The sequence below is a fragment of the Rhinatrema bivittatum genome, chromosome 5 (assembly GCF_901001135.1).
Source record: "Rhinatrema bivittatum chromosome 5, aRhiBiv1.1, whole genome shotgun sequence".
Taxonomy (NCBI): Eukaryota; Metazoa; Chordata; class Amphibia; order Gymnophiona; family Rhinatrematidae; genus Rhinatrema; species Rhinatrema bivittatum.
In genome coordinates, this window is record NC_042619.1 from 8,439,180 (window position 1) to 8,464,777 (window position 25,598).

The 25,598-nt window shown below is 50.0% G+C and overlaps 3 protein-coding genes across 3 annotated transcripts in view; 2 read left to right on the plus strand and 1 right to left on the minus strand.

The window, feature by feature from the left end:
- Nucleotides 1–2,419, minus strand: part of PGAP2 (post-GPI attachment to proteins 2) — a 162,617-nt gene extending 160,198 nt beyond the window's left edge. Inside the window, exon 1 of the mRNA XM_029601976.1 lies at nucleotides 2,346–2,419. The gene's annotated coding sequence lies outside the window, so the exon portion shown is untranslated. The remainder of the gene's footprint in view (nucleotides 1–2,345) is intronic.
- NUP98 (nucleoporin 98) overlaps nucleotides 1–25,598 on the plus strand; it is a 435,464-nt gene that overhangs the window by 25,935 nt on the left and 383,931 nt on the right. The window lies entirely within an intron of this gene.
- On the plus strand, nucleotides 6,212–23,341 carry LOC115091626 (transcription initiation factor TFIID subunit 10-like). The gene is made up of 6 exons (XM_029601794.1): nucleotides 6,212–6,413; nucleotides 7,391–7,409; nucleotides 8,237–8,393; nucleotides 14,503–14,567; nucleotides 15,985–16,099; nucleotides 22,867–23,341. Exons 1-6 carry the CDS (start codon nucleotides 6,212–6,214, stop codon nucleotides 22,954–22,956), a joined length of 648 nt encoding a protein of 215 aa, XP_029457654.1. The 3' UTR covers nucleotides 22,957–23,341.

Sequence of the window (25,598 nt, forward strand, 5' to 3'; positions counted from 1 at the left end):
AATCGGTTATTTACTCTTTTGTAGTAGAAAGACTAGGGGGCACTCCATGCAGTTAGCATGGGCACATTTAAAACTAATCGGAGAAAGTTCTTTTTCACTCAACGCACAATTAAACTCTGGAATTTGTTGCCAGAGAATGTGGTTCGTGCAGTTAGTGTAGCTGTGTTTAAAAAGGATTGGATAGGTTTTGGAGGAGAAGTTCATTACCTGCTATTAAGTTCACTTAGAGAATAGCCACTGCCATTAGCAATGGTTACATGGAATAGACTTAGTTTTTGGGTACTTGCCAGGTTCTTATGGCCTGGATTGGCCACTGTTGGAAACAGGATGCTGGGCTTGATGGACCCTTGGTCTGACCCAGTATGGCATTTTCTTATGTTCTTATGTACTTTTCTTGCAGCCCTCCTCCAGAGACGGACCGCAGCTCCCCTGCCTCCCGGGGGGCAGCCAGCAGCAAAAGCGGTCTCGCTGGCGAAAAGTCGAAAAAAAAAAAATCAACGAGTCTCCAGCGAAGATAGATGGATGCCTGCACAGGCGAAAGCGGCCCCTGTGCGTGCAATTTGGCCGCTCAAGGCGTGATGGCACGACGTTTGGCGTCACAGCATGTGGCGTCACGCCTTGAGCGGCCAAATTGCACACACAGGGGCCGCTTTCACCGTGCAGGCATCCATCTTCGCTGGCAGCTGCCTCCGGGAGGTAGGGGAGCTGCGGTCCGTCTCCAGAGGAGGGCTGCAAGAAAAGTAAGTCGCTTCGTTGCTTTACACGTCGTTTCACCAGTCCTGTCTCCCCCCCCCCCCCCCCTCCCTGCGCTTGCTTCGGGAGGAGGGGAAAGAGGACTGGCAATCCCGAGCGTAGGAGAACCGTCCACTTCCTGGTATCTGTCATTTGAAATGACAGATACCAGCGTGTCCGTGAAGCGTTAGGCCAGCGCACCCGGATACTGTATAGTGCTCTATACAGTAAAGTGGGTTGCGCAGGCCTAACGCTTCACGGACGTTTCTTGGACGCAGCTTGCATTTGCAAGCTATTTACATACAGGATCGAGCGGTAGGTGAGCCGGACTGTGCGTGCGGCAAACGCGGGTGTGCCCGGCACTAACGAAGCTCTTCCTACCGCTCCTTACTTATCAGCCTGAAAGTTTAGTTGCCCTTATATCCTTTCAGTTTTGCCCACTGCTCTTCTACTTCCCATGCATTTTCCCATCCAGCTGACAACTCCTTGAGGTTCTCCCCCATTTTAAGTTGGTCTAAGACCGTCACCTTTGAAGGCACATTCATCTCCTGCACTATAATACTAAACTATCTGTTGTTCATTGGGTCCCAGATAATCACCCACAACATCAGGAAGTATAAGCACCAGGTCCAGCACCATCTTCTCATATGTGGGTTCAGTTACAGATTCATGAAACAGTTCTCCCAGCAGCAAATCTATGATCTCTCTTCTAGAAGACACTGCAGTCAAGGTGTCCCAACCAACATCTGGCAGACTGAAATCTGCCTAACAGCACCTCACCCCTTTCATTGCAAGTTAATGAAAATCCTCTATTAAATCTCTATCCATTTCTTCTGTCTGCAAATGTTACAGCAATATAAATAGATGCTCCATTCCTTCTCTGCAGATTAACACACAATGCCTCCTTATTACTTTGCAAATCAGGTTATTCAATTGCTTAAATATTTTTTTTATATAGTGCCACTCCTGAATAGATTGTAGCTTAGTATAACTGTACCCCAGTTGTGGTTTTCTGTGTACCACGTCTCCATAACAGCCATTACATCCAAAGCAGCTTCTAGATCCGGGACTATTTCCCCCTACTTTGAGAATTGCTGTACATAGTTTTCCAGATGTTGCCATTGTTTTCCCTTTACCACTACCTTTGATTTTCTAGCACCAAACTATTAAATAGCTCAGGGACCTCCCATGTGAATAGTTACCCCCCCCCCCATATATGATTTATAGCGAGCACGCAAGAATGAACCAAAGCGGGGGGGGTGGGCCTGGGGAGGCAAGAACCGGTTGCTTGCCCCACCCCCACATCAAGCAGGCCCTCCGCGGCCCCTGCTGGAGCTGTTTCCTTACTTGGGATAGGTAAGCACGGCAGGCCGGCAATTCCTTACAACAAACAACAACTCCGTCTGAAGCATTGCGGGATAAAATACGATGTCTGCCTGAGAAGAGCCAGCCGCTACCCACCGCCTGCGCCGGGCAGAAGGGGGCAGCGCTGGGCGGCTTCTCAGCAGCCGGGGCAGCACCAGAGCACAGGCGGAGAGGCCCAAACTTCCCGCCGGGACGGGCCTGCACTCCACCGCCAGCGCTAACAGGAGGGCCCGACCCGCTCCACTCACCTCGCACGACGGGACCCCCGCCAGTTCCGAGCTGTTCGCCGGCCCGCGCGCTCACCGGAGGAAACTGCGTCCACCCGGTGACGTCCTTCCTTTCCCGCTGCGGCCGCCTGCTATTGGACAGATCGGCTGTCGCCGGGACAAGCCCCGCCCCGCTACTCTGTCAATGGCGATTGGTTCCCATTTCGGGCCTTCGAGAACGTGATGACCTAAGGCCCCGCCTCCTGGGGCGGGGTGAAATGTGAAAGGAAAGGCCTCAGTCCCACTTAGGGTCGAAAATGCAAGAAACTTTATTGGCATCACCAATGTGTTCCAGCGCTAGCAAGGTCTGTGTCTAGGGAAACCCCGGATGAGTCAGACTGGCCCTGCCCGGTGAAAGGCAGTGCCGAAGAAAATAACGCGGAGCACGCGCTGCTTAGTGTTCTCTCCGCTCAGCTTACCCGGTCTGCCTGGGGAATCTTGGATTCTCTCTCTCGGCTTGGGAAACGTCAGCTCTGATCTATTTGTGTTTTGCACAGCACAGGAGGAACTGCATGTGTCTTTCTATTTCTTCATTGCGCCTGGAGTTGGGCTTCTCGGGCTTTACAGCTCAGTCTTAGTTTGCACTTTTCTGTTTCAAATTTGGGGGTTAGATATTTGCTGAGGCTCTGTCTGTGTTCTGCATGTGCGATGGAGGCGAGGGACTCGACAAGCCGCTGATTTCTCTGCAGAGATCTGCAGGAGCCCAGCTTGTTCTGTTTTCCATTTCGCATTTCTCATACCAGTTGTATGCGTGCTGTGGGGCTTGTTAACATTTCTGCACGAGAATAAAACGGCAGCAGTTACGCCCCTAAACAGAAGGCGTGGAGTTAAAATGCACAGAGCAGAAGTTACACCCCCCCCCCCCCCTTAACAGAAGGCATGAGGGTAACGTGTACAGAGTGGCACCTAACTTGCAGGGCAGACTGGATGGACTATTTGGTCTTTATCCGCTATCATTTACTCTGTTACTGTGCCTTTTTTTGATAGTTAAGGTTATTACTGTTTGGCTTCTGGAAATTAATGCTGTTATCCCATGGTTAACATTCATGTAGGTGTCAATTTTGCACAGTTTGAAATAGGAGTTGTGCTAATAATCAAACCTTTCTTCCATCTATTTATTATTTATTAAAATCGTTTACATAGTTAGCATATTAATGACTGCAGATATAGGCCAAATGGTCCATCCAGTCTGCCCAGCAATTTGCTTATGGTAGTAACTGCCACTCTGTGTAGTTACCCCCAAGCCTTCTGTTAAGGACAGTAACTGCCGCTCTGTGTAGTTACCCCCATGCCTTATGTTAAGGCTAGTAACTGCCGGTCTGTGCAGGTTACCCCTATGCGTTCTGTTAAGTAAGGGCAGTAACTGCCGCTCTGTGCAGGTTACCCCTATGCGTTCTGTTAAGTAAGGGCAGTAACTACCGCTCTGGCAGGTTACTCCTATGCGTTCTGTTAAGTAAGGGTAGTAACTGCCGCTCTGTGCAGGTTACCCCCATGTGTAACATATGTTACATATGTTCTATGTAATCACCACTTGCGACAGTTATGTTACACTGTAAACCGGTATGATCTGTATACTTTACAGGAATGTCGGTATATAAGAAGTCAAAATAAATAAATAATGAATGTGTTCTGTTAAGTAAGGGTAGTAACTGCCGCGCCGTGCAGGTTACCCCCAAGCCTTCTGTTAAGGGCAGTAACTGCCGCTCCGTGCAGGTTACCCCCAAGCCTTCTGTTAAGGGCAGTAACTGCCGCTCCGTGCAGGTTACCCCCAAGCCTTCTGTTAAGGGCAGTAACTGACGCTCTATGCAGGTTACCCCCATGCCTTCTGTTAAGGGCAGTAACTGACGCTCTGTGCAGGTTACCCCTATGTGTTCTATTAAGGTAGTGACTACCGCTCTGCAGAAATGTTACACCATCCCTTTCTTTATGCCTTTAGGGATCTGAAGTGCTTGTCACATGCCCTTTAACTGTTATTGTCTTCGCCACCTCTTCTGAGAGAGCATTCCAGGCACCCACCAGCCTCTCCATGAAGAAATATTTCCTGATATAGGTTCTAAGTCTTCCCCTCTGGAGTTTCTACTGTTTCCTTTCCTGCGGAAAGGGTTTGAAGTTTGTATCCATTTTAGAGAGATCAGCTGTGCCAACCACATCCAGGCACTGTTAACCCTCTCTAGTACTCCTCCCTTAATTGTATTTCCAAAACAGATGGCCAGAAAGATATTCAATGTATTTATTATTTATTTATTTTTTATATATCGACATTCGATCTCAATCAAGATATCACGCCGGTTTACATTCAGGTACTCCCATCCTTGGAGTTTCTCCAAGGATGGGAGTGAAAAGATCCATGGAACTTGAGGAATAAATAGGGATATTATCTTGATGAAACAAAAAACCCCACATGCAGAAACCCCCCCCTAGTTCCTCTCAGGTTAATCGCTTCATGTGGATTTGGTTTTGGGCACATAGTATGTCAGGAATGAACTCATTAAACTCAGGATGTGTTGGATACTATCTCATCTCAAATGTATTGCTAGTGTTCTTATTACTTATCAAAGAGAGCTTCCACCTGATCTCATAGGCAAAAACTGCAGCTACCTCCAAATGCCACTGCTTGTCTAACGTTCTGGTACAAAGTTTTGCAATGATCCATTGCAGGTTTAAAAGACCTGAATCCATTCCCTGTGTGACATCACACTATTTGATGAGACAGCTGGTACCCCAGACTCCCCTCTGACCAATACCTTCAGCACAGGAGGCATTACTAGTTCTAACTACCAGCTCTCTCCAGAGCAAGAAAAGCCAGACAACATGGGAAAGGGCATGTGTGCGGATTGCCCATGACTCCTCCAGGTCCTTTATTTTATCTGATTAAATTAGCATACTTCCTGTTTTTTACACCATATATCATGCCATCCTCATTATCCGTCTATGTGACCTAGCCTCTCGGGCCAATCCTATCATGATTCTAATCCTTCCTCCTCCTGACCTCACTTAGACTATTTCCCTTGAAAAGTGTTTTCCCATCCACATCCTTTCATTTGCTTGTCTATTTAACATCTGGTGCACCCCTCTTGGCAGGCTATACTCAGAGAATTAAAAATTCCTTACACACATATGGAGACATATCCAACAGCTATGTCCTCTAGGCCAGGGTGGGCAATTCCGGTCCTCGGGGGCTGGAAACCATTCGGATTTTCAAGGTACTACCTAATATTGTATGTATATTCATTAAGGATATCCTGAAAACCGAATGGGGTTGAAGCCCGAGGACCAGAATTGCTCACCCCCTACTACTCTAGGCTTGGTCTGTAACTCAATCGTCTCCAACCTGAATACACGCCTTAAAATTATCTCTGAACTGGCTACATCACAACAAACTGAAACTTAAACCCTCAAAAAACAGAAGCACTATGGACTGAGAAAAACTGACTCAAAAATAATCCTGGAAAGAACTTCAGCCATCAAGACTGTAATCTAGGCTTCATCCTAGACTACAAGCTTAGCACTGAAGTCCAAATGCAATCAGGAACAATATAAGTTTTCTTCCAACTGCGCCCTTTTTACACCTTTGCAACAGTGATTCAGGCTTCTGTAATCTCCCAACTACTGTAGTGACGCAAAGGCTATGCGATCGACCCCGGATCTCTGGTGGAGGGTTGGTGACGCAATAAACCGCGCCCGACTGCCGGGGCCCCCGCGGATTGGTGACGCAAGAGGGCGCGCGAACGGTGCGGAATCTCGCGGATCGGTGACGCAAGAGGCGCGCGACGTACGGATTCTCGCGCGGATTGGTGGACGCAAAAGGCGCGCGAACGGTCCTTCGCAGAGAGGCGACGGGAGCCGCCATGAGCAGCAGCAGCAACAGCAGTAGCGCGGAGCCGCAGAACCCGGCACCCGCGCCTCCCATGTCGGTGCCGGTTCTCCGGCGCGGAGAACAAGCCCAGCCCGGCGGGGCCCCGGCCTCCGCCATCCCCGGCACCCCCAGCGGTGTGAGCGGCCGGGGCTGGGAGCGGAACCCCGGCGGCGGGTCTTCCGTCTGGCAGAGAAGTGGGAGACCGGAGAGCTAGCGGTGAGAGCGCGGCTCCCTTTATTCCAATAAGCTGTAGGTTTAAGTTAGATAAGAGATTTCCGCTTCGGACGTGGCGGCGCCTCTTGGGGGTGCAGCATTCTACCTTGATCACAGGTATCGCGGCCTGCACAGCCTTCGCTACCGGCGCGATCTCTGCTTCCTCTAACGAAAGGTTGCTTTGCATTGCGTTTTCTAAGCCGCGGAGATCAGAGTGCGACTTTTCATACAGACCGTGGGCGCGAAGCTGGCCAGTACCTGTCCTGGATGTGTTGCTGCTTGCTGCTCCACATCTTCTAGCCTAATATAAGCCTTTATCATCATCCTTACAAGTTTTTGGGTTTAACAATAGTTAAATATAGTAGACGGACCTCCCACTGAAAGTCCACGTGTGGGAGTGCGGCTCTTGTAAGCATGGCACTGCCCGCTCTCTCTCCCATCTTCCCATGTGAATGTGCATACAGCTGATTGGCAGCACCCATGAATCTAAAACGCTTAATATGCAACTTTGAAAATAACACTGCTCAAATCTTGCAAAACACAAGAAGGTACCCTTGCTTACTTTCTGCTGAGGAATGAGGTCACAGATGGATATTAACAGGGTCTACTTATAAGGTATTCTTTGTATATGTTTGTGTCTGGTAGTGATGTTATTACAGTCACACAAACTATTTTATTTAATTTAGTAATGGGACAATCAAGAGGCCTGCATAGTGCTAACAATTAGATTTGTGACTTTATTTGATGAAAATAAAAATACCAAGTTCCCTGTATGTAGCCAGATCAGTCCAGACTCCTTGGTTTATTCATCCCTGCCAGCAGATGGAGACAGAGAAAAACCTCGCTGACACTGCTTGAAAGTCCTTGGTGCCCACCTGCCAGTAATTAAGTATTTCTCTGTCTCCAGCATATGGCTGGGGCATGGAACCTGTAGTCTTTTTCTTACCCTTCCTTTTAGGTTTTTTTTCTCTTTTTCGGTGAGCCTTCCTTCCAGGGGACTAGTTTATTTCATGAAAAAAAAACAAACCAGGTTCAGCATAAGGAAACTTGAAAGCACTTTAATTCTCCTCCTACTATTCTTAATTTTCTATAGCGCTATACGGCATACATAGTACTGTACAAGTAAACAGAAAAGAGAGTCCCTGCTCATACAGTTTACAATCTAATAGACATACATACAGGACAAGATACTTTGGGGTATTTCATAAAGCAAGACAATGGTTATAAGAAAAGAAAGTTAGTTTAGACTAAAAGCAGGCAATCGGGCCTAAGATTAAAGCGGTTTAAAAAGGTGGGTGTTTAGATGGGATTTAAATATGGCAAGAGAGGGAGCATGACACACACCAGTTCAGGAACACTGTTCCCAGCACACGGTGAAGCCAGGTGGAAAGCCCGGAGTCAAGAATTGTCAAACTCCTTACAGCAAGTATAATTGCTAACCAGCAGGAAAACTGCAGGCGGTGGTAGGCAGCTTTTCTGATTGGGGGGGGTGAAAAGAGTCGTTCAGTTGTTTTCTGGTGGTTTCACACAATTTCTCACCACATTTAGATAACTGGGTCCGCAGGGACTGAGTGCCAAGAAGTTATTGTACTGGGAGGAGGAGACATGGATGTCATATATGGGATAGTGATAGCATGGGAGGGTTCACGCAAGCTGCTGTACATGGGGATGCTTGCTTGCAAGAGCAGAGAACCAGTATGGGTTTACAGTATATGATTGTGTAGGACCACTGCATTAAGGGATGAAGGAGAGGAGGAGTTGAATCTTTGACCCTTTAAAGGAATGTTTTTCTGTGTTTCTTAAGCTCCGTTTGTGCCACGGCAGCTGCTATCCCTATCGAAGGATCCATGTCCAATGGGGTCTATGCTTCCCCCAGCGTGGCAAATGGAGATGTGAAACCCGTCATCTCCACAACACCCCTGGTGGATTTTCTGATGCAGCTGGAAGATTATACACCCACGGTAAGCATTTTTTAGGCAGGGATGGAACAGTCAATGAACATAAGAAATTGTCATACTGGGTCAGACATAGGTCCATCAAACCCAGCATCCTGTTTCCAACAGTGGCCAATCCAAGTCACAAGTGCCTAGCAGGATCTCAGAGGGTAGTTAGATTCTATGTTGCTTATCCAAAGGATAAGTAGTGGATTTCTACAAATTTTAGGGATGTCATAATGCCTCTGTATCGCTCCATGGTGAAACCGCATCTTGAATACTGTGTGCAGTTCTGGTCACCACATGTCAAGAAGGATATAGCTGCATTGGAGAAAGTGCAGAGAAGAGTGACCAAAATTATAAGGGCATGGAATGTTTGCCCTATGAGGAAAGGCTAAAGAAGTTATGGCTGTTCAGATTGGAGAAGAGATGACCGGAGGATATGACAGAAGTCTACAAAATCATGAAAGGACTTGAACAAGTTAATGTAAATCAGTTATTTCTCTCAGATAATAGAAGAACCAGAGGGCACTCCATGAAATTATATTGCAGCTCATTTAAAACAAATTGAAGAAAATTCTTTTTTCACTCAGCACCTAGTTAAGCTCTGGAATTCATTGCCAGAGGATGTGGTTACAGCAGTAGTGTACCTGGGTTTAAAAAAGATTTGGATAAGTTCTTAGAGGATAAATCCATAAACTGCTATGTCGGTATTAATAAGCAATAGTAGCTTGTGATTTATCTAATGTTTGGGTAAGTGCCAGGTACTTGTGACTTGGATTCACCACTGTTGGAAACAAGATATACTGGGCTTGATGGACCCTTATTCTGACCCAGTATGGCATTTCTTATGTAAGGTCTACTTGCTTAATAAGGAATTTGTCTAAACCTTTTTTAAACCCAGCTATGCTAACTACCTTAACTACATCCTCTGGCAATTAATTTGAGAGCCTAATTGTACATTGAGTGAAAAATAATTTTCTCCGATTAGTTTTAAATGTTACATGCTAACTTCATGGAGTGCCCCTAGTCCTTGTATTATCTGAAAGAGTAAGCAACTGTTCCTTGTTTACCTATTCTAGACCTCTCATGATCTTAAAGACCTCTATCATGTCCCCCCTCAGCCGTCTCTTCTCCAAGCCAAACAGCCCTAACCTCTTCAGCCTTTCCTCATAAGGGAATTTGTTCCATTGCCCTTCTCTGTATCTTCTCCAGTGCAATTATATCTTTTTTGAGATGTGGCGACCCAAATTGTACACAGCACTCGTGGTCTCACCCTGCAGTGATACAAAGGTATTCTGACATTCTCCATTTTATTCACTATTCATTCCTTTCCTAATGGGAGAGGAAGGAAAGGGTTCAGATTTTAGGAGGATGGTCCTCGGGGTGCCAGGAGGCAGTGAATTGTCAAGTGGAGTTTATTACAGTGAATTATTGGTGATCATAATGGGACATGTTTGTCCATGTCATAAAGGAGTCTTTTTAATGGAGAAATAAGGATTGCAAAATACATTGTTAGGATCTGTAATATTATAAATCCAAATCAAGCCAAAACTTTTTATTTATTTTTTTTTATAAATTTAAATTTCTTAGCTTCCAGTCAGATGAACCCAGAACAAGTGGGTTATGCACCTCCACCAACAGATGGAGACAGAGCAAACTGAGGTCACAGAATAGATACCCCTGCAGTGACATCAGCCTGCAAGTATTCCCTGTCTCCAGCAGATGGAAGGTGGATTCACTTGTTTGTGCAGTCTGCAAGCGAGCCACTATTCCCGTGGAAGGAAAAGGGGCCTTGAAGGATGCTCATGATATAAGGATTGAGACTACTCTTAAGCAAGCATTTGATGCAGTGGCAGTGACCTTGCAGATTGCTTCTTGTTGTTCCCTGGTGGCTCATTGTTGTTTGCTTCTCTCCCAGGAGGTCGATGACTCTGGGGTGAAGTCCAAGGCAGTTATGGAGCCAGCTGCTGCATTTTTGACAGACGCGGGCTGTGATTTTTTCCGCTTTTCAGCCAGAGGAGTGGCTTCCATAGTAGCTGCCAGGCGTCAGTTATGGCTGAGAAATTAGTCGGCCGATGCAACTTCCAAGGCTAACCTTGCCCAATTTCCCTTTAAAGGCTCGCTTTTATTTAGGAGCAAGTTGGAAAAACTGGGCAGTAAGGGGGCTGAATCTCCGGTTCCTCGTTTGGCAGAGGATAAGAAGCAGACGCCATGCACTTTTAACATGAGAGGTCGTACTAGAGGATCCAGACGTTTTCGTCCCTATAGGGGACCAACTCTTCAGAGAACTCAACCTTTTGGTAGGTCTCAGTCCTTTCATTCCCGACAGCCAAGAAAGGGCATGGGCTCGGGTAGTGGAACCTCCTGACCCCCCAGTGAAGGTTTGCTGCCCCTCCCCGCCCTCGGGAACAGGAGATGGGTGCGCCTCTTCTATCAGAGGTGGGTCGAGATCACATTGGATCGCTGGGTCCCGGAAGCCGTAAGAAAAGAATATGCGCTGAAGTTTCACAGTATCCTCGGGACGCGTTCATGGTGTCTCCCTGCCACTCACCACAGGCAGTGGAAACTGGGCTGTTGTTCTAATGCCCATGTCTCGAGAAAATAAGGGTCGATACTCCATCTATTTCATTCTGCCTAAGAAGGACGGCTCTTTGTCCCATGGAAAGACTGCGCTTGGTAATATTGGCCGTGCAGTCGGTGTTTTCTGACCTCCTTGGATCTGTCCGAGGCGTCCCTTCATATTCCCATCCGACTAGAGCATCAACGCTTTCTATGGCTTGCAGTTCTGGGACGCCTTCAGTTTCTGGCCTTGCCCTTTGTCTGGCCACCGCCCCAAGGACCTTTTCCAAGGTAATGGTGGCAGAATTGAGAAAAGATAGGATCCTCGTACATCCATATTTGGATGACTGGTTAATTGTAGCTAAGTCATGGAAAGAGAGCTACAGAGTGACCCGCAAGGAGATCTCCCTGTTGCAGGAGCTCACCTGGGTGGTGAATCTGGCCAAGAGCAGTCTTCAGCCTGCTCAGTCGTTGGAATATCTCGGAATTGGGTTCAACATGAGGCAGGGCAAGGTTTTTCTGCTGTAAGTGCGCATTCAGAAGTTGGTGACACAGCTCCTTCTGTTATTGAGCTCTCTGCGCCCGACCGTATGATCCTACCTGCAAGTACTTGGCTTAATGGCGGTGACCCTGGAAGAGGTCCCACGGGCGAGGGCACATATGTGTCCTCTTCAGTGCTCCCCACTGTCCCGGTGGAACCCACAGTCTCGGGAGTATTCAATTCGGCAGCTCCTGCCAATGGAAGTCTCCTCCCAGCTGCAGTGGTGGCAGCAGGTGGATCATATACGGAAGGATATTTCCCTAGTACCATCAGACTGGCTGGTACTGACAACAGATGCGAGCCTCCATGGTTGGGGAACTCACTCAGGAGTTGATGGTGCAAGGACACTGGAATACAGAAGAGTCTCTGGAACATCAATTGACTGGAAGCCAAGGTGGTCCGGTTGGCGTGTTTGCAGTTCAGCACAGACAGCAGGGTCGGTCAGTCTGGATAATATTAGACAATACAATGACCATGGCTTACATGGCAGGAAAGAACCAAGAGTTAGCAAGTGTCGCAGGAAATAAATCAACTTATGGAATGGGCCGAAGTGCATCTCCAGATGATCTCAGCCTCACACATCGCAGGAAAAGACAATGTAAGAGCAGACTTTCTCAGCCGAGAGAGTCTGGATCCAGGAGAATGGGCGCTATCAAATGAGAAATTTCAGCTGATTCTGGATCACTGGGGTCCCCTGGTCCTAGACCTCTTGGCGACTTCTCACAATGCGAAAGTTCTGCAATTCTTCAGTCATAGAAGAGATCCAAAGTTGTTGGGAATCTATGCCCTAGTGCAGGAGTGGCCGAAGCACAGTTTGGTGTACACCTTTCCTCCATGGCCCATGTTGGGCAGATTAGTCCAAAGGATCGAGTACCACAGAGGGGATGGCACTGGTGGTTGCTCCTGATTGGCCCGGGAGGCTGTGGTATGCACACAGGAACCTGCTAGATCAGGGTCCAGTTCTTCATGAAGATCAGACTCGATGTTGTCTTATGATAGGCTCTTGAGAGGGCTCGATTGCTGAAACATGGGTACTCAGTGGCAGTAATTTCCACTTTGCTTAGAGCTAGAAAGTTCTCCACTTCTTTGGCCTATGTGTGAGTTTGGTGAGTCGTTGAGGCCTGGTGTGAGGATCGATGAATTCTTTCTCATTCGACCAAGATCCCGCTCATTTTGGAATTTTTGCAGGATGGCTTGAATAAAGGTTTGGCCCTTAGTTCCTTAAAGGTACAAGCAGCAGCTCTTGCCTGTTTCAGTGGTCAGGTGAATGGTGGTTCCTTGTCGGCTCATCCTGATGTGGCCCGTTTCCTGAAAGGAGTGAAACATCTTCATCCTCCCTTGCGGTTTCCAGCACCCTTATGGAGTCTAAATTTGGTCTTGGATTTCTTAGCGGGTCCTACGTTTAGCCTGACCTTGCGGTTACTGACCTTGAAAACAGTGGATCTTACGGCAATTTGTTCTGCGCAGAGGGTTTCCGAGCTGCAGGCCTGGTCTTGCCGGGATCCCTTCCTCCGCGTGACTGCAGGGGGCGATACAGCTCCGTACTGTTCCTTCTTTTTTAGCGAAGATGGTCACTGAGTTTCGGTTGAACCGGTCCATCTCCCTGCCATCTCTGGCCAGAGAAAGAGAGGTAGGGGGAATATGGTCTGTCAAGAGACATCTCTTCTGATATCTGGAGGTCACTGAGCCTTTGCGGAAGTCGGATCGCCTGTTTGTTCTTCATGGCGGTACAAACAAGGAGAGCTAGCCTCGTGGGCTACGATAGCTCGCTGGATTAAGGAGGTAGTCACGGTCAATACGTTGATGCTGGGAAGCCGTTACCTAGTCAGGTTAGGGCTCATTCCTCTAGGACTCAGGCAGTGTCATGGGCGGAGTTAGATTGTTGACTCCGTTGACATTTGCCAAGCTGCGATGTTGTCTTCGTTAGAAACGTTTTCCAGGTATTATCATCTGGGTGTGCAGGCCCGGGAGGACACGGCCTTTCCACGTGCGGCTTGACTGGACCGCGGGCAGCCTCCCGCCCTATTCGGGAGAAGCTTGGATACATCCCACTGGTCCTGGATTCATCTGACTGGACGCTAAGAAATGAGAAATTACTACTTACCTGATAATTTCCTTTTCTTTAGGACAGTCAGATGAATCCAACTTCCCTCCCTTGGCTGCCAAATGTTTCTAGTATGGTGGTCCTGTGTGACTACTTGTTACAGGGATTACTGGCAAGCGTTAGGCCAGTCCATAGACTTTTCTTCCTATATTCTTATCTGAGCTGGGTTTTCCCTCTGGACCGAGCATTGAAATGGTTATCTGTTTTTAATCGTTCTTTTCTAGTTCGTCCAGAGTTGCTTTTGAAGGAAATACTGGCGGGCTGATGTCACTGCAGAGGTAAATATATATATACTGTGACGTCACTTTGCATCTGCTGGGGGTGGGTGCATAACCCACTTGTTCTGGATTCATCAGACTGTCCTAAAAGAAAAGGAAATTACCAGGTAAGTAATAATTTCTCATTTGCAAGCTGCTTATTGTGAAGGTGATGGAAACAAACAATATCTGAATTTTAAAAACTATGAGATAAACACAGGGGATTTCTGAGGGAGTGATGGGAATTGTAAAGGTAAATTAGTTGGGTGGATGGGCAGACTGGATGACCCATAGGTCTTTCTCTGCTCTGATACCATTTCATAGTAATTTCATAGCAGGAAAGGGCCGAATGCTCCATCCAGTCTGCCCTGCAAGCTTCTTATGGTAGCTCCTGCCGCACCGCAAACTTATCCCCAAGCATTACGATAACCCATAAAAGATTTCCCCAAATGTCTGCATATCTGTACCCCAGACGTCAGGGTCCAGTGTTGGTTGTCATCTGACTCCAATTATTTTCCACCTCCTCCTCCCCACTAAGGGAATCTCAGGATGAGAAAGCAGTGCTAGAGATGCTGCCCAAATAGCAGGAGGGGCTTTAGTTCTCTGTGCTCCTGCCTGCAGGGTACACAGACTGCTCCTGGTACTAATTGTGCTTTCCTATACCTCGTACAGATTCCTGACGCTGTGACCGGCTATTACCTCAACCGAGCGGGCTTCGAGGCCTCCGACCCACGCATGTGAGTGACCCATGTGCTTTTCCTTTCATGTGATTTCTGCTCCAGGCCCGGTGCATCTCCTAGCCCTGTGAGGTGTGGGGACAGAGAGAACTTGCTAAACTCATTTGGCAGCCACGGAGTGACTTGGAAGCCCATTCCCCGTCCTCCCCTCTGCTAGCAAACAGCTCAGGCTGCCTTCTCTCTCACTGCAGGCCTTACTTACCTTGCAGCCGGGCCCTGTTTATCAGTTCCAATCTTTCTTCAACGTCTGTAATCAAAGCCTCCAGCTACAGATAAGGAACGGATTTCAAAAAGTCCCTTCATGTAATAGCAAAGACTCACAGAGTGAAAAATATCCTTTAGTCTGTTAAATTACAGCCCTGAGACTACGGCAGAGCTGGAGAAGCTCCTTTCTCCCTGTGCATGTTTCAGAATTTGTTTTTTTGGTGGCTCCCAATAAAATTTATTGCACCTTGGAGGTGTTCCTTATTTACTCTTTTTGGCACAAGCTCTTCTTCTAGACCATTTCTAATTTAAAGTCTCTATGGCAAGGAGTTACACACACACATAACTGCTTCAGTGCTGATTTGTGCCTTTTGTCTTTTATTGAAAGATTTTATTCTCAAAACTAAGACAATTTCTTTTTACAGAATAATTACAAGCACAGAGTGTTCTGTTCCATTAAGGAAGGAAATGCTGCCGTGGGTCATGCGGGGGAACCTGGGTTCCATGTCTGGCTCGGGTCGGCCAAGGCTGGGATTGCAGGGCAGAGAGTCCCGGCCATTGCACCAGGGGTGACAGATTTTTACTTCTGGAGGGAGCCCGAGGCTCTCACTGCGATGACAAAAGTAAAATAAGTCGGGAGGGTTTATAGCATGGGAGAGGCCTGCCCTTCCCCTCCAGCCCTGCTAAGTACTTGTGAATGAAGCCGGTGGCAGCAGATCCCAGCTGAGCTGGGGGAGACGGCAGGGACCAACGCCCCCCTCCAGAACTTAAGCAGGCGGAGCAGAGCTGCAGCAACGATGACCCTGCTGAAGCTGAGTCCCCAAGAGCAGCCACTTCGTGACGGAGCTCGTGCGGCAGGACTCAGACTGCTTCCTGCAGGGTGGAGCATTTATGACATCAGAGCCGGTGAGGGCCAATCAGAAAGGAAGTCTGGGGGGAGGAGGTGATGTCATCTACAATTCTCCCCTCCTCCCCCCCAGTATTCCGGTGAATTTATATTTTAAGGCTGATTTGAAAGTGACTCGTTTAGCTGAGTGGGGATTGGTGCTCGCGGTGTGTGCGGGGTTGAACCTACGTGGAGGGTATGGGATCTTATTTGCAGGAGGCCTTGTGGGACCTGCTCTGGGGTGAGCCCTGCTGCCGCCGCCTGCCCAGCAGCGGGGATGGTGCCGGCCGCCTCCTGTTATTCCTAACTGGGGTCTCTCGTTGGCAGAATTCGCCTGATTTCCCTGGCTGCCCAGAAGTTTATTTCAGACATCGCCAATGATGCCCTTCAGCACTGCAAGATGAAGGGCACGGCCTCCGGGAGCTCCCGCAATAAAAGCAAGGTGAGGGCCTCCTGCGGCCAGGGGGAGCTGGGGAGGGGGAGTGGATCTGCCACAATCTTGGCTTTCAGGTCAGGCAAACCGCAGGGCACATCCGCTTAGAGTATCAGAGAGTGCGGACTAAACATTTTAGAAATGCATAAGTACGTATTCCCTGTACGTACCAGGATCAGTCCAGACTCCTGGGTTTTGCCCCCCCTCTAGCAGATGGAGACAGAAGTTTATAAACAAAAAACTCCGCCTACATATAGGCTGGTGCCACCTACAGTCTGGCAGTATTCTTCTGTCTCCTAGCAGGTGGAGAGGGTGCAAAACCTACAGTCTGTGTTAGGCCTACGTTGGTTAGGTGGTTTTTTTGTAAAAAAAAAAAAAAAAAAAAAAAGGTAGGAAAGTTTGTTGTTTTGTTTTCTAGTGGGAAGGGACCGCAGAGGCTTGCCTGCTGGTCCCAATCCCCGCCTCCCAGGGGAAGTTAGGGTCCTGAGGGGACTGTTCCCCCTGGTAGAGGCAGCCGAGGAGTGGGAAAGCCCCACGTACCGGCTTCACAGGGCTGGGGGTGATACCGGGGGTCCCGGCTCACTCCCCCCAGCCGGCTCCGGATCCGAGGTAAGCAGTAAAAAAAAAAAAAAAAAAAAAAATTGTTTTTCATTTATTTTGTCTGCTGTGCGTGTGTGTGTGCTTGTACTTACTAGGCTGTGCTTGCTCGCGGTGACTGGGACCCGTCGATCAGGGGAGCAACTTGATTTTTGTCTCTCTCTGCCTCCGTTCGCCTCCGTTCGCCGCGGCAGTGTGAAGGATGCCTCGGCAGGCATCGTGCAGGGCCTGCGGGTCCGCGACAGGGAGGCTGTCGCGCGACAGCCTCTGTTCCGCGTGCGTGGGCGGCGGCGAAGGGGGGTCGGCGGTGCCTTCGGCGTCTCGGCGGGGTAGGCAGGACCGCGAGGTAGCAGCGTTCCCGGAGCGGACGGCGGCGAGTTCGTCAGGGACGGCGGCCATTTTGCCAGCGTTTTCGGCGGGAACGGCGGCCATTTTCTCAGCGCGGGCAGCACAGGTTAGCGCGGGCCGGCAGCCCAGCGCACAGGTGCGGGACCCGCCGCGTTTGTCCCCCCAGAGGGTATCTGGAGGTGAAGAAGGGCCGTTAGGGTTCAGGTCTCCTGCGGATGATTCCCCCGAGGATGGGGAAGAGGAGGAGGGGTCATCGGACTCCTCCTTTAACTCGCGGTTCGTGTTACTTATGCATAAGGCGTTTAAAGCACGCCGCCTGGCTCGGAAGAGAGGTCCGGGGGCCCCGGCTTCTGAGAGCGGAGCGCCAGCGGTCAAGGCCCCAAAGGCCAGTACGGGGGGAGGGGGGCTGTCTAGGCCCCGGCCCAGGCCAAGGCCTCTTCGTTCCTCTAGAGGGGCGGAGGGGCCTTCGCTCTCCTCGTCAGAGTCTGAGGCGCTGGCGGATCCGGAGGAGGATCTGGACTGCCCATCCCAGCCCCCGAGGGGGGTTGAGGAGGATGAAGAGCTGGAGCCTAAGGATGCAGGGACTCTGCACGCTGCGGATGGGGACGATCCGAAGGTAGTTCGGTTGTTCCATAGGGATGAGCTAGGGCCCCTCATCCCGGAAATCCTGGGGGAACTGGGAATCCCACTTCCCCAGGTAGAATCTCGTCTGGGTCAGACGGATCCGGTTGTCTTGGGCCTCAGGGGTCCCTCGTCGGCGTTTCCACTACATTTCTCGGCATCGGATTTGATGTTAAAGGAGTGGGATACTCCGGATTTGGGACTCAAGGTAGCTAAGGCTATGGATAAATTATATCCACTGCCGGAGGACGTTTTGGAACTTTTGCGCCTGCCAAAACTTGATTCGGCGGTGGCGGCGGTTACCAAAAAGACAACCATCCCGGTAACCGGTGGTACGGCTCTCAAAGATATACAGGATAGGAAGTTAGAGGTTCAACTGAAGCGTATTTTTGAGGTCTCAGCGTTGGGTATCCGGGCCGCGGTTTGTAGTAATTTTTCGTTGCGAGCCGGTTTACGCTGGGCACAGCAGCTGTTGGCGAATGAGTCTCTATCGACGGAGGAGGCGAGACAGGCGAGTCGTTTGGAGGCGGTCATCGCGTATAGTGCGGACGCTTTTTATGATCTCCTGCGCACTTCGGCACGGACCATGGTCTCTGCGGTAGCGGCGCGGCGTCTATTGTGGCTTCGTCATTGGGCGGCGGATGGTACCTCCAAGGCTAGGTTAGGCTCTCTTCCCTTTAAGGGGAAGTTGCTTTTTGGTAAGGAGTTGGACGATATCCTAGAATCCTTGGGGGAGAATAAAGCACACCGTTTACCGGAGGATAGATACCGCTTCCGGGGTGCTCCAGCCGCTCGGTCGCGGTTTCGTGGGGGCCGTAGAACTCGGGCGGCGAGAGGATCGATCTCTTCGTTCCGTCACGGTGCGGCCCGCCAACAATCGTACTCGCAGTCCTTTCGTGGGCGTCGATTCGGCCGTCCGGGGGCCAGTCAGGCTGTGCAGGGCAGTAAGCCAGCACAATGAAGTGAGGCCGGTCCGTTCCTCGGTTCCTCCGGTTGGCGGCAGGTTAAGCCGGTTTTTACGAGGAATGGACCAAGATTACGTCGGATCAGTGGGTCCTAGAGGTGATAAAACACGGCTACGCGTTAGATTTTTCACGCCGTCCGGCTCCGGCTTTTCTGGTGTCCCCTTGCGGGTTTTCAGAAAAGCGCCGGGCGGTGCGGGAGACTCTGGCGCGGTTGCGCGACCTCGGGGCCGTCGTTCCGGTTCCGTCCGGCGAACTCCGACAGGGCCGGTATTCCATTTATTTCGTGGTACCCAAGAAGGAGGGGACATTTCGTCCCATCCTCGACTTGAAGAGTGTCAACAAGTGTCTAAGGGTTCCGCGTTTTCGAATGGAAACTTTGCGGTCCGTGATCGCGTCGGTCAGAAAAGGAGAGTTTATGGCCTCTCTGGACCTCACAGAGGCGTACCTGCACATTGGGATTCGACGGGAGCACCAACGGTTTCTCCGTTTTGCGGTACTGGGACAACATTACCAGTTTCAAGCGTTGCCATTTGGCCTCGCAACGGCTCCGCGCACGTTCACCAAGATTATGGTGGTGGTGGCGGCGAGACTCCGCCAGGAGGGGCTGTTGGTGCATCCATACTTGGACGATTGGCTGATTCGGGCCAAGTCGAGGACTCTTTGTCAGCTGGCGATTCAGCGGGTGCTACACCTGTTACGCTCACTGGGCTGGGTGGTCAACCTGGCCAAGAGTCATCTGGTGCCGTCGCAATCCCTGGAGTATTTGGGGGCGGTGTTCAACACGTGTCAAGGCACGGTGGCCCTAACGCAAGAGCGTATCCTCAAATTACAGAGGCAAATTTGCAGGTTGTTGCACAAACCGGTCCCAGTGGTCTGGGATTATCTGCAGGTCTTGGGCTCTATGAACTCCACGCTAGAGTTAGTTCCATGGGCGTTTGCGCATATGCGTCCCTTGCAGTCCGCGTTGCTCTCCCGTTGGAGCCCGGTCTCGGAAGAATTTTTCCTCAGCCTGCCGTTGACCCAGGAAGCCAGAGACAGCTTGCCATGGTGGCTCTGCCAGGAAAACTTGAGTCGCGGGGTTTCGTTGGAAACTCCGTCGTGGACGGTGGTTACCACGGATGCCAGTCTGCTCGGTTGGGGAGCAGTCTGTCTCGGTCGAGCGGTTCAGGGAACATGGTCGGCTCGGGAGGCGTCGTGGTCCATCAATCGGTTGGAAACTCGAGCGGTGCGCTTAGCTCTGGTGAAGTTCCTCCCGCTTCTCCGCGGGCGTTCCGTCAGGATTCTGTCGGACAATGCGACCACGGTGGCTTATATCAATCGTCAGGGGGGAACCCGGAGTCAGCCGGTAGCGGCAGAAGCTCGGTTGTTGATGATATGGGCGGAGTCCCATTTGAGCAGTATCGCGGCTTCCCACATAGCCGGGGTGGAAAATGTCCAGGCGGATTTTCTCAGTCGGCATTGGTTGGATCCCGGGGAGTGGGAGCTCGCGGAGGACGCCTTCAGGCTCATTTGCGATCGGTGGGGCACACCAGCGATGGACCTGATGGCCACGTTCCGCAATACAAAGGCTCCTCGGTTTTTCTCTCGTCGCCGGGAGACGTTGGCGGAAGGAGTGGATGCACTGGTAGTTCAGTGGCCGAGGGATGTGTTACTTTACGTGTTTCCTCCGTGGCCGCTTATCGGACGGGTGCTGCGTCGCATAGAGCAGCATCCGGCGGAGGTGATCGTGGTGGCTCCAGAATGGCCAAGAAGGCCCTGGTTCGCGGATCTGGTAAATCTAGCGGTCGAGGGGCCACTTCGGTTTCCGTTTCTGCCGGATCTCCTACATCAAGGGCCCGTTTGTTTCGACCTGGTGCATCGCTTTTGTCTAGCGGCATGGCTTTTGAGAGGCAGCGGTTGAGCTCTAAAGGATACGCGCCTTCCGTGGTGTCCACGTTGTTGCATGCCCGAAAGAAGTCTACGTCTCTGGCGTACGTGCGCGTGTGGCGACTGTTTGAGACTTGGTGTGTGCATCGCGGCACAGCACCTACTCGGGCGACTATTCCGGATATTCTGCTGTTTCTACAGGAGGGGTTGACTAAGGGCCTGTCCTGTAGTACTTTGCGGGTGCAAGTGGCAGCGCTAGGATCTTTTCGGGGGCGAGTGCACGGAGTTTCGCTAGCGCAACATCCGGATGTGGTGCGTTTCCTTCGGGGGGCAAAACAGTTACGCCCTCCGTTTCGTCCTCCGTGTCCGTCTTGGAATTTGAATGTGGTTCTTAAAGCGCTGTGTAAGGCACCGTTTGAGCCTCTGCGACACGTCACTCTTAAGGACTTGACGCTCAAGGCGGTATTTTTGGTAGCTATGGCATCGGCGCGGCGGATTTCTGAGCTGCAGGCTCTGTCGTGTCGAGAACCTTTTCTGAGGATTTCGGATTCGGGAGTCTCCTTGCGTACTGTGCCGTCTTTTCTACCAAAGGTGGTTTCGTCCTTCACGTCAATCAGACGGTGGAGTTGCCATCGTTCGGTCAGGGACAGTCTTCGGATCCCTTAGCTAGGGACCTGCGGAAGCTGGATGTTCGGCGCGTCTTGTTACACTATTTGGAGAGTACTAATGTGTTCAGGGTCTCCGATCATCTGTTCGTCCTCCATGGTGGTCCCCGGCGCGGTAAAAGCGGCTTCCAAGACTACAATTGCTCGTTGGTTGAAGGAAACCATTCGCTCAGCATATCTGTTGGCGGGGAAGCCGTTGCCGGTGGGTCTGAAAGCCCACTCAACTCGCGCCCAGGCGGCATCCTGGGCGGAATGCCAACATATTCCTACAGAGGAGATCTGTAGGGCGGCCACTTGGAAGTCAGTCCATACTTTTGCCCGGCACTATCGTTTGGATGTGAAGGCGCCAGGGCCGTCGGGATTTGGAGAAGGGGTGCTTAGAGCAGGCCTCTCCGGCTCCCACCCTCAGTAAGGGAAGCTCTGGTACATCCCAGGAGTCTGGACTGATCCTGGTACGTACAGGGAAAAGAAAATTAGGTTCTTACCTTTTGCTAATTTTCGTTCCTGTAGTACCGAGGATCAGTCCAGAGTCCCGCCCAGTATTGCGATTGTCTGCCGGGAGAGGATGTGTGATCTGTGTGCTGTTTTTTTGCTGGAATATGTTTGTTTGTTGGTTACCTCGAGTTCGGTACCCAGTTGGGTGGAGTTAAGATTCAATTTCGCTTAGTTTGGAGGTAATCTTCAGTGTTCGTTGGGTTCTTTGTTGCGGGTTCTCCTGCTACTTTGACATTAAGTAATACTGCCAGACTGTAGGTGGCACCAGCCTATATGTAGGCGGAGTTTTTTGTTTATAAACTTCTGTCTCCATCTGCTAGAGGGGGGGCAAAACCCAGGAGTCTGGACTGATCCTCGGTACTACAGGAACGAAAATTAGCAAAAGGTAAGAACCTAATTTTCTTTTCTCTTCCGAGTGTGTGTGATTTCTTCATTGAGTAAACATCACCTGCCTACGTCTGCACTCTCCTCCTGGTCTGTTTGCATTAAATTTGTACACACGTTCGCCATGTCCCCAAGACTTTATCCATCCACACATCTTCCTATGCTTTCTGCATTGATTTAATATCGCGCACACACACACGCTCCCGTCTCATTGTGCTGCTGCTCTGATGTGTAACTGACGTCCTGTATCTGCCTCAGTTTGCTGCTTCCCTCGTGTAGTGAACGATAATTATTCTTACACGTACACAGAAACAGGGAATAGGACACGATTTGCAGCTTATTGCCTGAGAATGTTTTCTTATTCCCGTTGATTTTAGATGGTTGGGTGTGTGGTTCACATGTTCTTAAGATTCATGTTAGTTTATCTGGTTAAGTATGCAGACTATGCATTTATGATCTGTTACTGTGTTGTGTTTAATGTGTGCGTTGTTAGTCTGTTTAGGTTGGTCATCTAGATTGTCCTTTTTTTGGATTATTCTTTTGGAAGATTCTATTTATATGTTGAACTCATTGCTTTGTTCTGTAGATTTTTATGTGCATTGGACGGTTCTTTGAGCCCTTGCCAGATAGGTAGTTAAGCAGTTTGATTAAATAGATAAATACGTGCATTATATGAAGCTAAGAGAGAGTGCCTGGCAGTTGAGCTGCATGGAGATAAGGATTTGCTGAGCATCACCCATGCACACACCGTTTTGCAGAGGAAGGGTCTTGCTATACGAGCACTGGGCTGAGTTTTCTCCTTCTAAATGCTGTTTTGCCTTGTTTACTGCCCCAGGACAAGAAGTACACGCTGACCATGGAGGACCTGACTCCGGCGCTGACAGAGTATGGCATCAACGTGAAGAAGCCTCATTATTTCACCTAGCTCCTGGCGCCAGGTCCACCTGTCAGGCCGTCGGCAGAGACGCTGCGGAGGATCCAGGATCGGCAGGCTCCCGTGCTTTGCAGCTTTCCTCCTGCTGATCAGATTCAGGGGGAGGGAGAGGAGTCGCTGAGGCTGAGGTCCCTGCCCTTCCTCCAGGACAGACCTACATCCCCCTCCTCTGTGATCTCCTAAATTTCAGGACTGTTGTGCAGATATAAGTCACGTGTGAGGTAACGGACTAGAACTGTGAACTTATACGGGGTGAAAGGAGACAAGGTTTGGACTCTAGAACCGGGAGAATAAAGGCCGTGGGAACGAGAGGCAGAGCGCGCAACTCTCCTGCTTTAAATGGGGTCTTTCTGTAAATAAACCTGGTTGTTTGTGAGCCTTTTGTAAGTCTGATGAGCTTAGGAACGGCCATGCCTGCTACAACCTGCCCGATCCTCACTTACTGCCGTTTCTGGTAGGGACGCTGAGGCCCCCAGGATACTAAGGAAGTTATCCCCGAATTAGCCAGAAGACCTCGTCACCACAAGGCCACACAAATATATGGCAAATAAGGTCAAGTGCAGATCCCAAAACTAAGCAGAAAAACACTATATAAGTATAGAAATGTTTCTTTAAACGTTGTTGTATATTTTAACAATTGCTTCCTTCCCTTTTTTTTTCCTTAAAAACAGTTAAGTGAGGAGTCAGAAGCCCAATCATTCCAAAAATGTGTTCAGATTGTAAATGAAGCCTCTCATACTGTAATCATCCTCGGGAAAACAACTCCCCAAAAGCCAAGATTCACCTGCCAGCAGTTTTATAAGTGGGATTGCCTGCGAAACAGAAAATGCATTGAAAGCCTTGACCTCTTTAGCCTTCCCTCATAGTGGAGCTCCTCTGTGTACTTTTTTTTTTCTTTTTGAGAAGCGGTGACCAGAATCGCACGCAGGTCTCTCAATGCTTTCCCTGTACGTCCCCGGATCAGTCCAAACCATGGGTTGAGCCTCCTTTCCAGCAGGTGGAGACAGACAAAAACTGAAAGGGCTCGGTGTAGAGCACTCAGAGGTATTAGGACATCCTTTGTTTCATTCTTGATTCCTTTCCTAATATTCTGTTTGCTTTTTCTTTTTTTTTGACTGTCACCGCACACTGAATGGAGGATCTCCACAGGTTGTCCATGACGATGCCTAGCTGCTTTTCCTGGCTGGTGACTCATACAGATGGCATTATTTTTCCACATAGGCATCGTTGTGTAAACATTTCATCTGCCATTTGGATGAGCGTTCCCACAGTCTAACCAGGCCCCTCTGCTGTTTCCCACAATCCATTTGTGATTTAACAACGGAGAATAACTTTAGCATCTGCAAATTTGATCACTCGCTCATTTTCCTGCCGATAAGCAGACTGAGTTAGCGTTGCTATATGGGATGTCCTTCCAGAGCGGCCGAGGCGGAGCTTCTCAAAGATCACAGAACTTTTCTCCTCGTTCGAAAGTTTTTCATCTTTTAACAGCACTTTTCAGTGCTCCAGCATGGCTCCTAAATTGCCTGCCTTTAATTATTGCCAATGTGGGAAAACGTATGTCCGCCACTGCTGGGCATAGTTATTGCTATCTTTGCCTTGGCCTGGATCTTGCCCATCCTGCAGGGACTGTGCTCAGATGTTGCTGAGGCCCCAGCACCAACCTGCATTAAAAATTGCTTGGCTAAGGGAAGAGCCTTCGGGGTCTTCCGCCCCACCAGCGGAGCACTTATTGGCCCACTCATCACTGGGGTCGTGCTCAGATCGCCTTCTAAAACCAAAGAGAGCCTCCATCCTCAGACCGCCAGAGAAACAGCCAGGCCAGGTGGTTCAGCCCCCTACGAAGCCGCACAAACACGGGCATCATCTGACGTAGCACCAAAGACCATAGACAAGCCAGTGGTGACCAGCATTGAAGGGTTGAAGTGTGCGTCGTCGCACTGTGCCAGAGATGCGCCAACACCTACCAATGCGATGCACCGCACATTGGAGGCATCATCGAAACTTGCGTCAAAGACGAAGAACCCACGCACAGATGCATGCACATTGTTGAGCGTCGTCCGACGTGAGAGGAATAATCGCGTCTTCCAATGCAGGAGCCATTAGTGTCAAAGTCCACAATGCAGAAACAGTCGAAATAGCAACCAGTGCCACCCTCTTCAGCTACTAAGTCACCTCATAGGCATAGGTCTGCCATGGATCCTCAAGTCATATTCATCCCGAGCAGATGGCAGAATTGGGTTTTTAGACCTGAAGTTTCTCTCTGAGCAGCTGTCTTCGGCTTTCTGTGGTTCCTCGGGGAAGGGTGTACTCAGATTTGCCTCTGTGTCCAAGAGGAAGAGATCTTCCCCACAGCTGCAGGAGCCTTTTCAAAAGGTGCATAAGAAGTCTTCCAGCAGGAAACTGTCAGAGCATCCGCCCAGACTCCGACATCCTGCTAAGCGGCTCTATCTCCGGCAGATCATCTCAAGGGAAGAGGAAGATCTCCCACTCCTGGCCAGGGAGATCTGGCATCGCAAGCCATGTCTCAGATTTCCAAGTTCTGTCCCAGTTCTTCACCTCCTTAGAAGAGCAAAAGGGACGCCCATTTCGTCCTCCTCTGGGCCCCTCACCGTAAGGGAGGTCACTCTCTT

What these genes read in the sequence shown, in the direction of transcription:
- LOC115091626 (XM_029601794.1), top strand. Translation starts at nt 6,212, where the DNA reads ATGAGCAGCAGCAGCAACAGCAGTAGCGCGGAGCCGCAGAACCCGGCA. An exon ending in TGGAAGATTATACACCCACG is followed by an intron (nt 8,394 to 14,502) that starts GTAAGCATTTTT and finishes TACCTCGTACAG; the next exon opens with ATTCCTGACGCTGTGACCGG. An exon ending in GCTCCCGCAATAAAAGCAAG is followed by an intron (nt 16,100 to 22,866) that starts GTGAGGGCCTCC and finishes TTACTGCCCCAG; the next exon opens with GACAAGAAGTACACGCTGAC.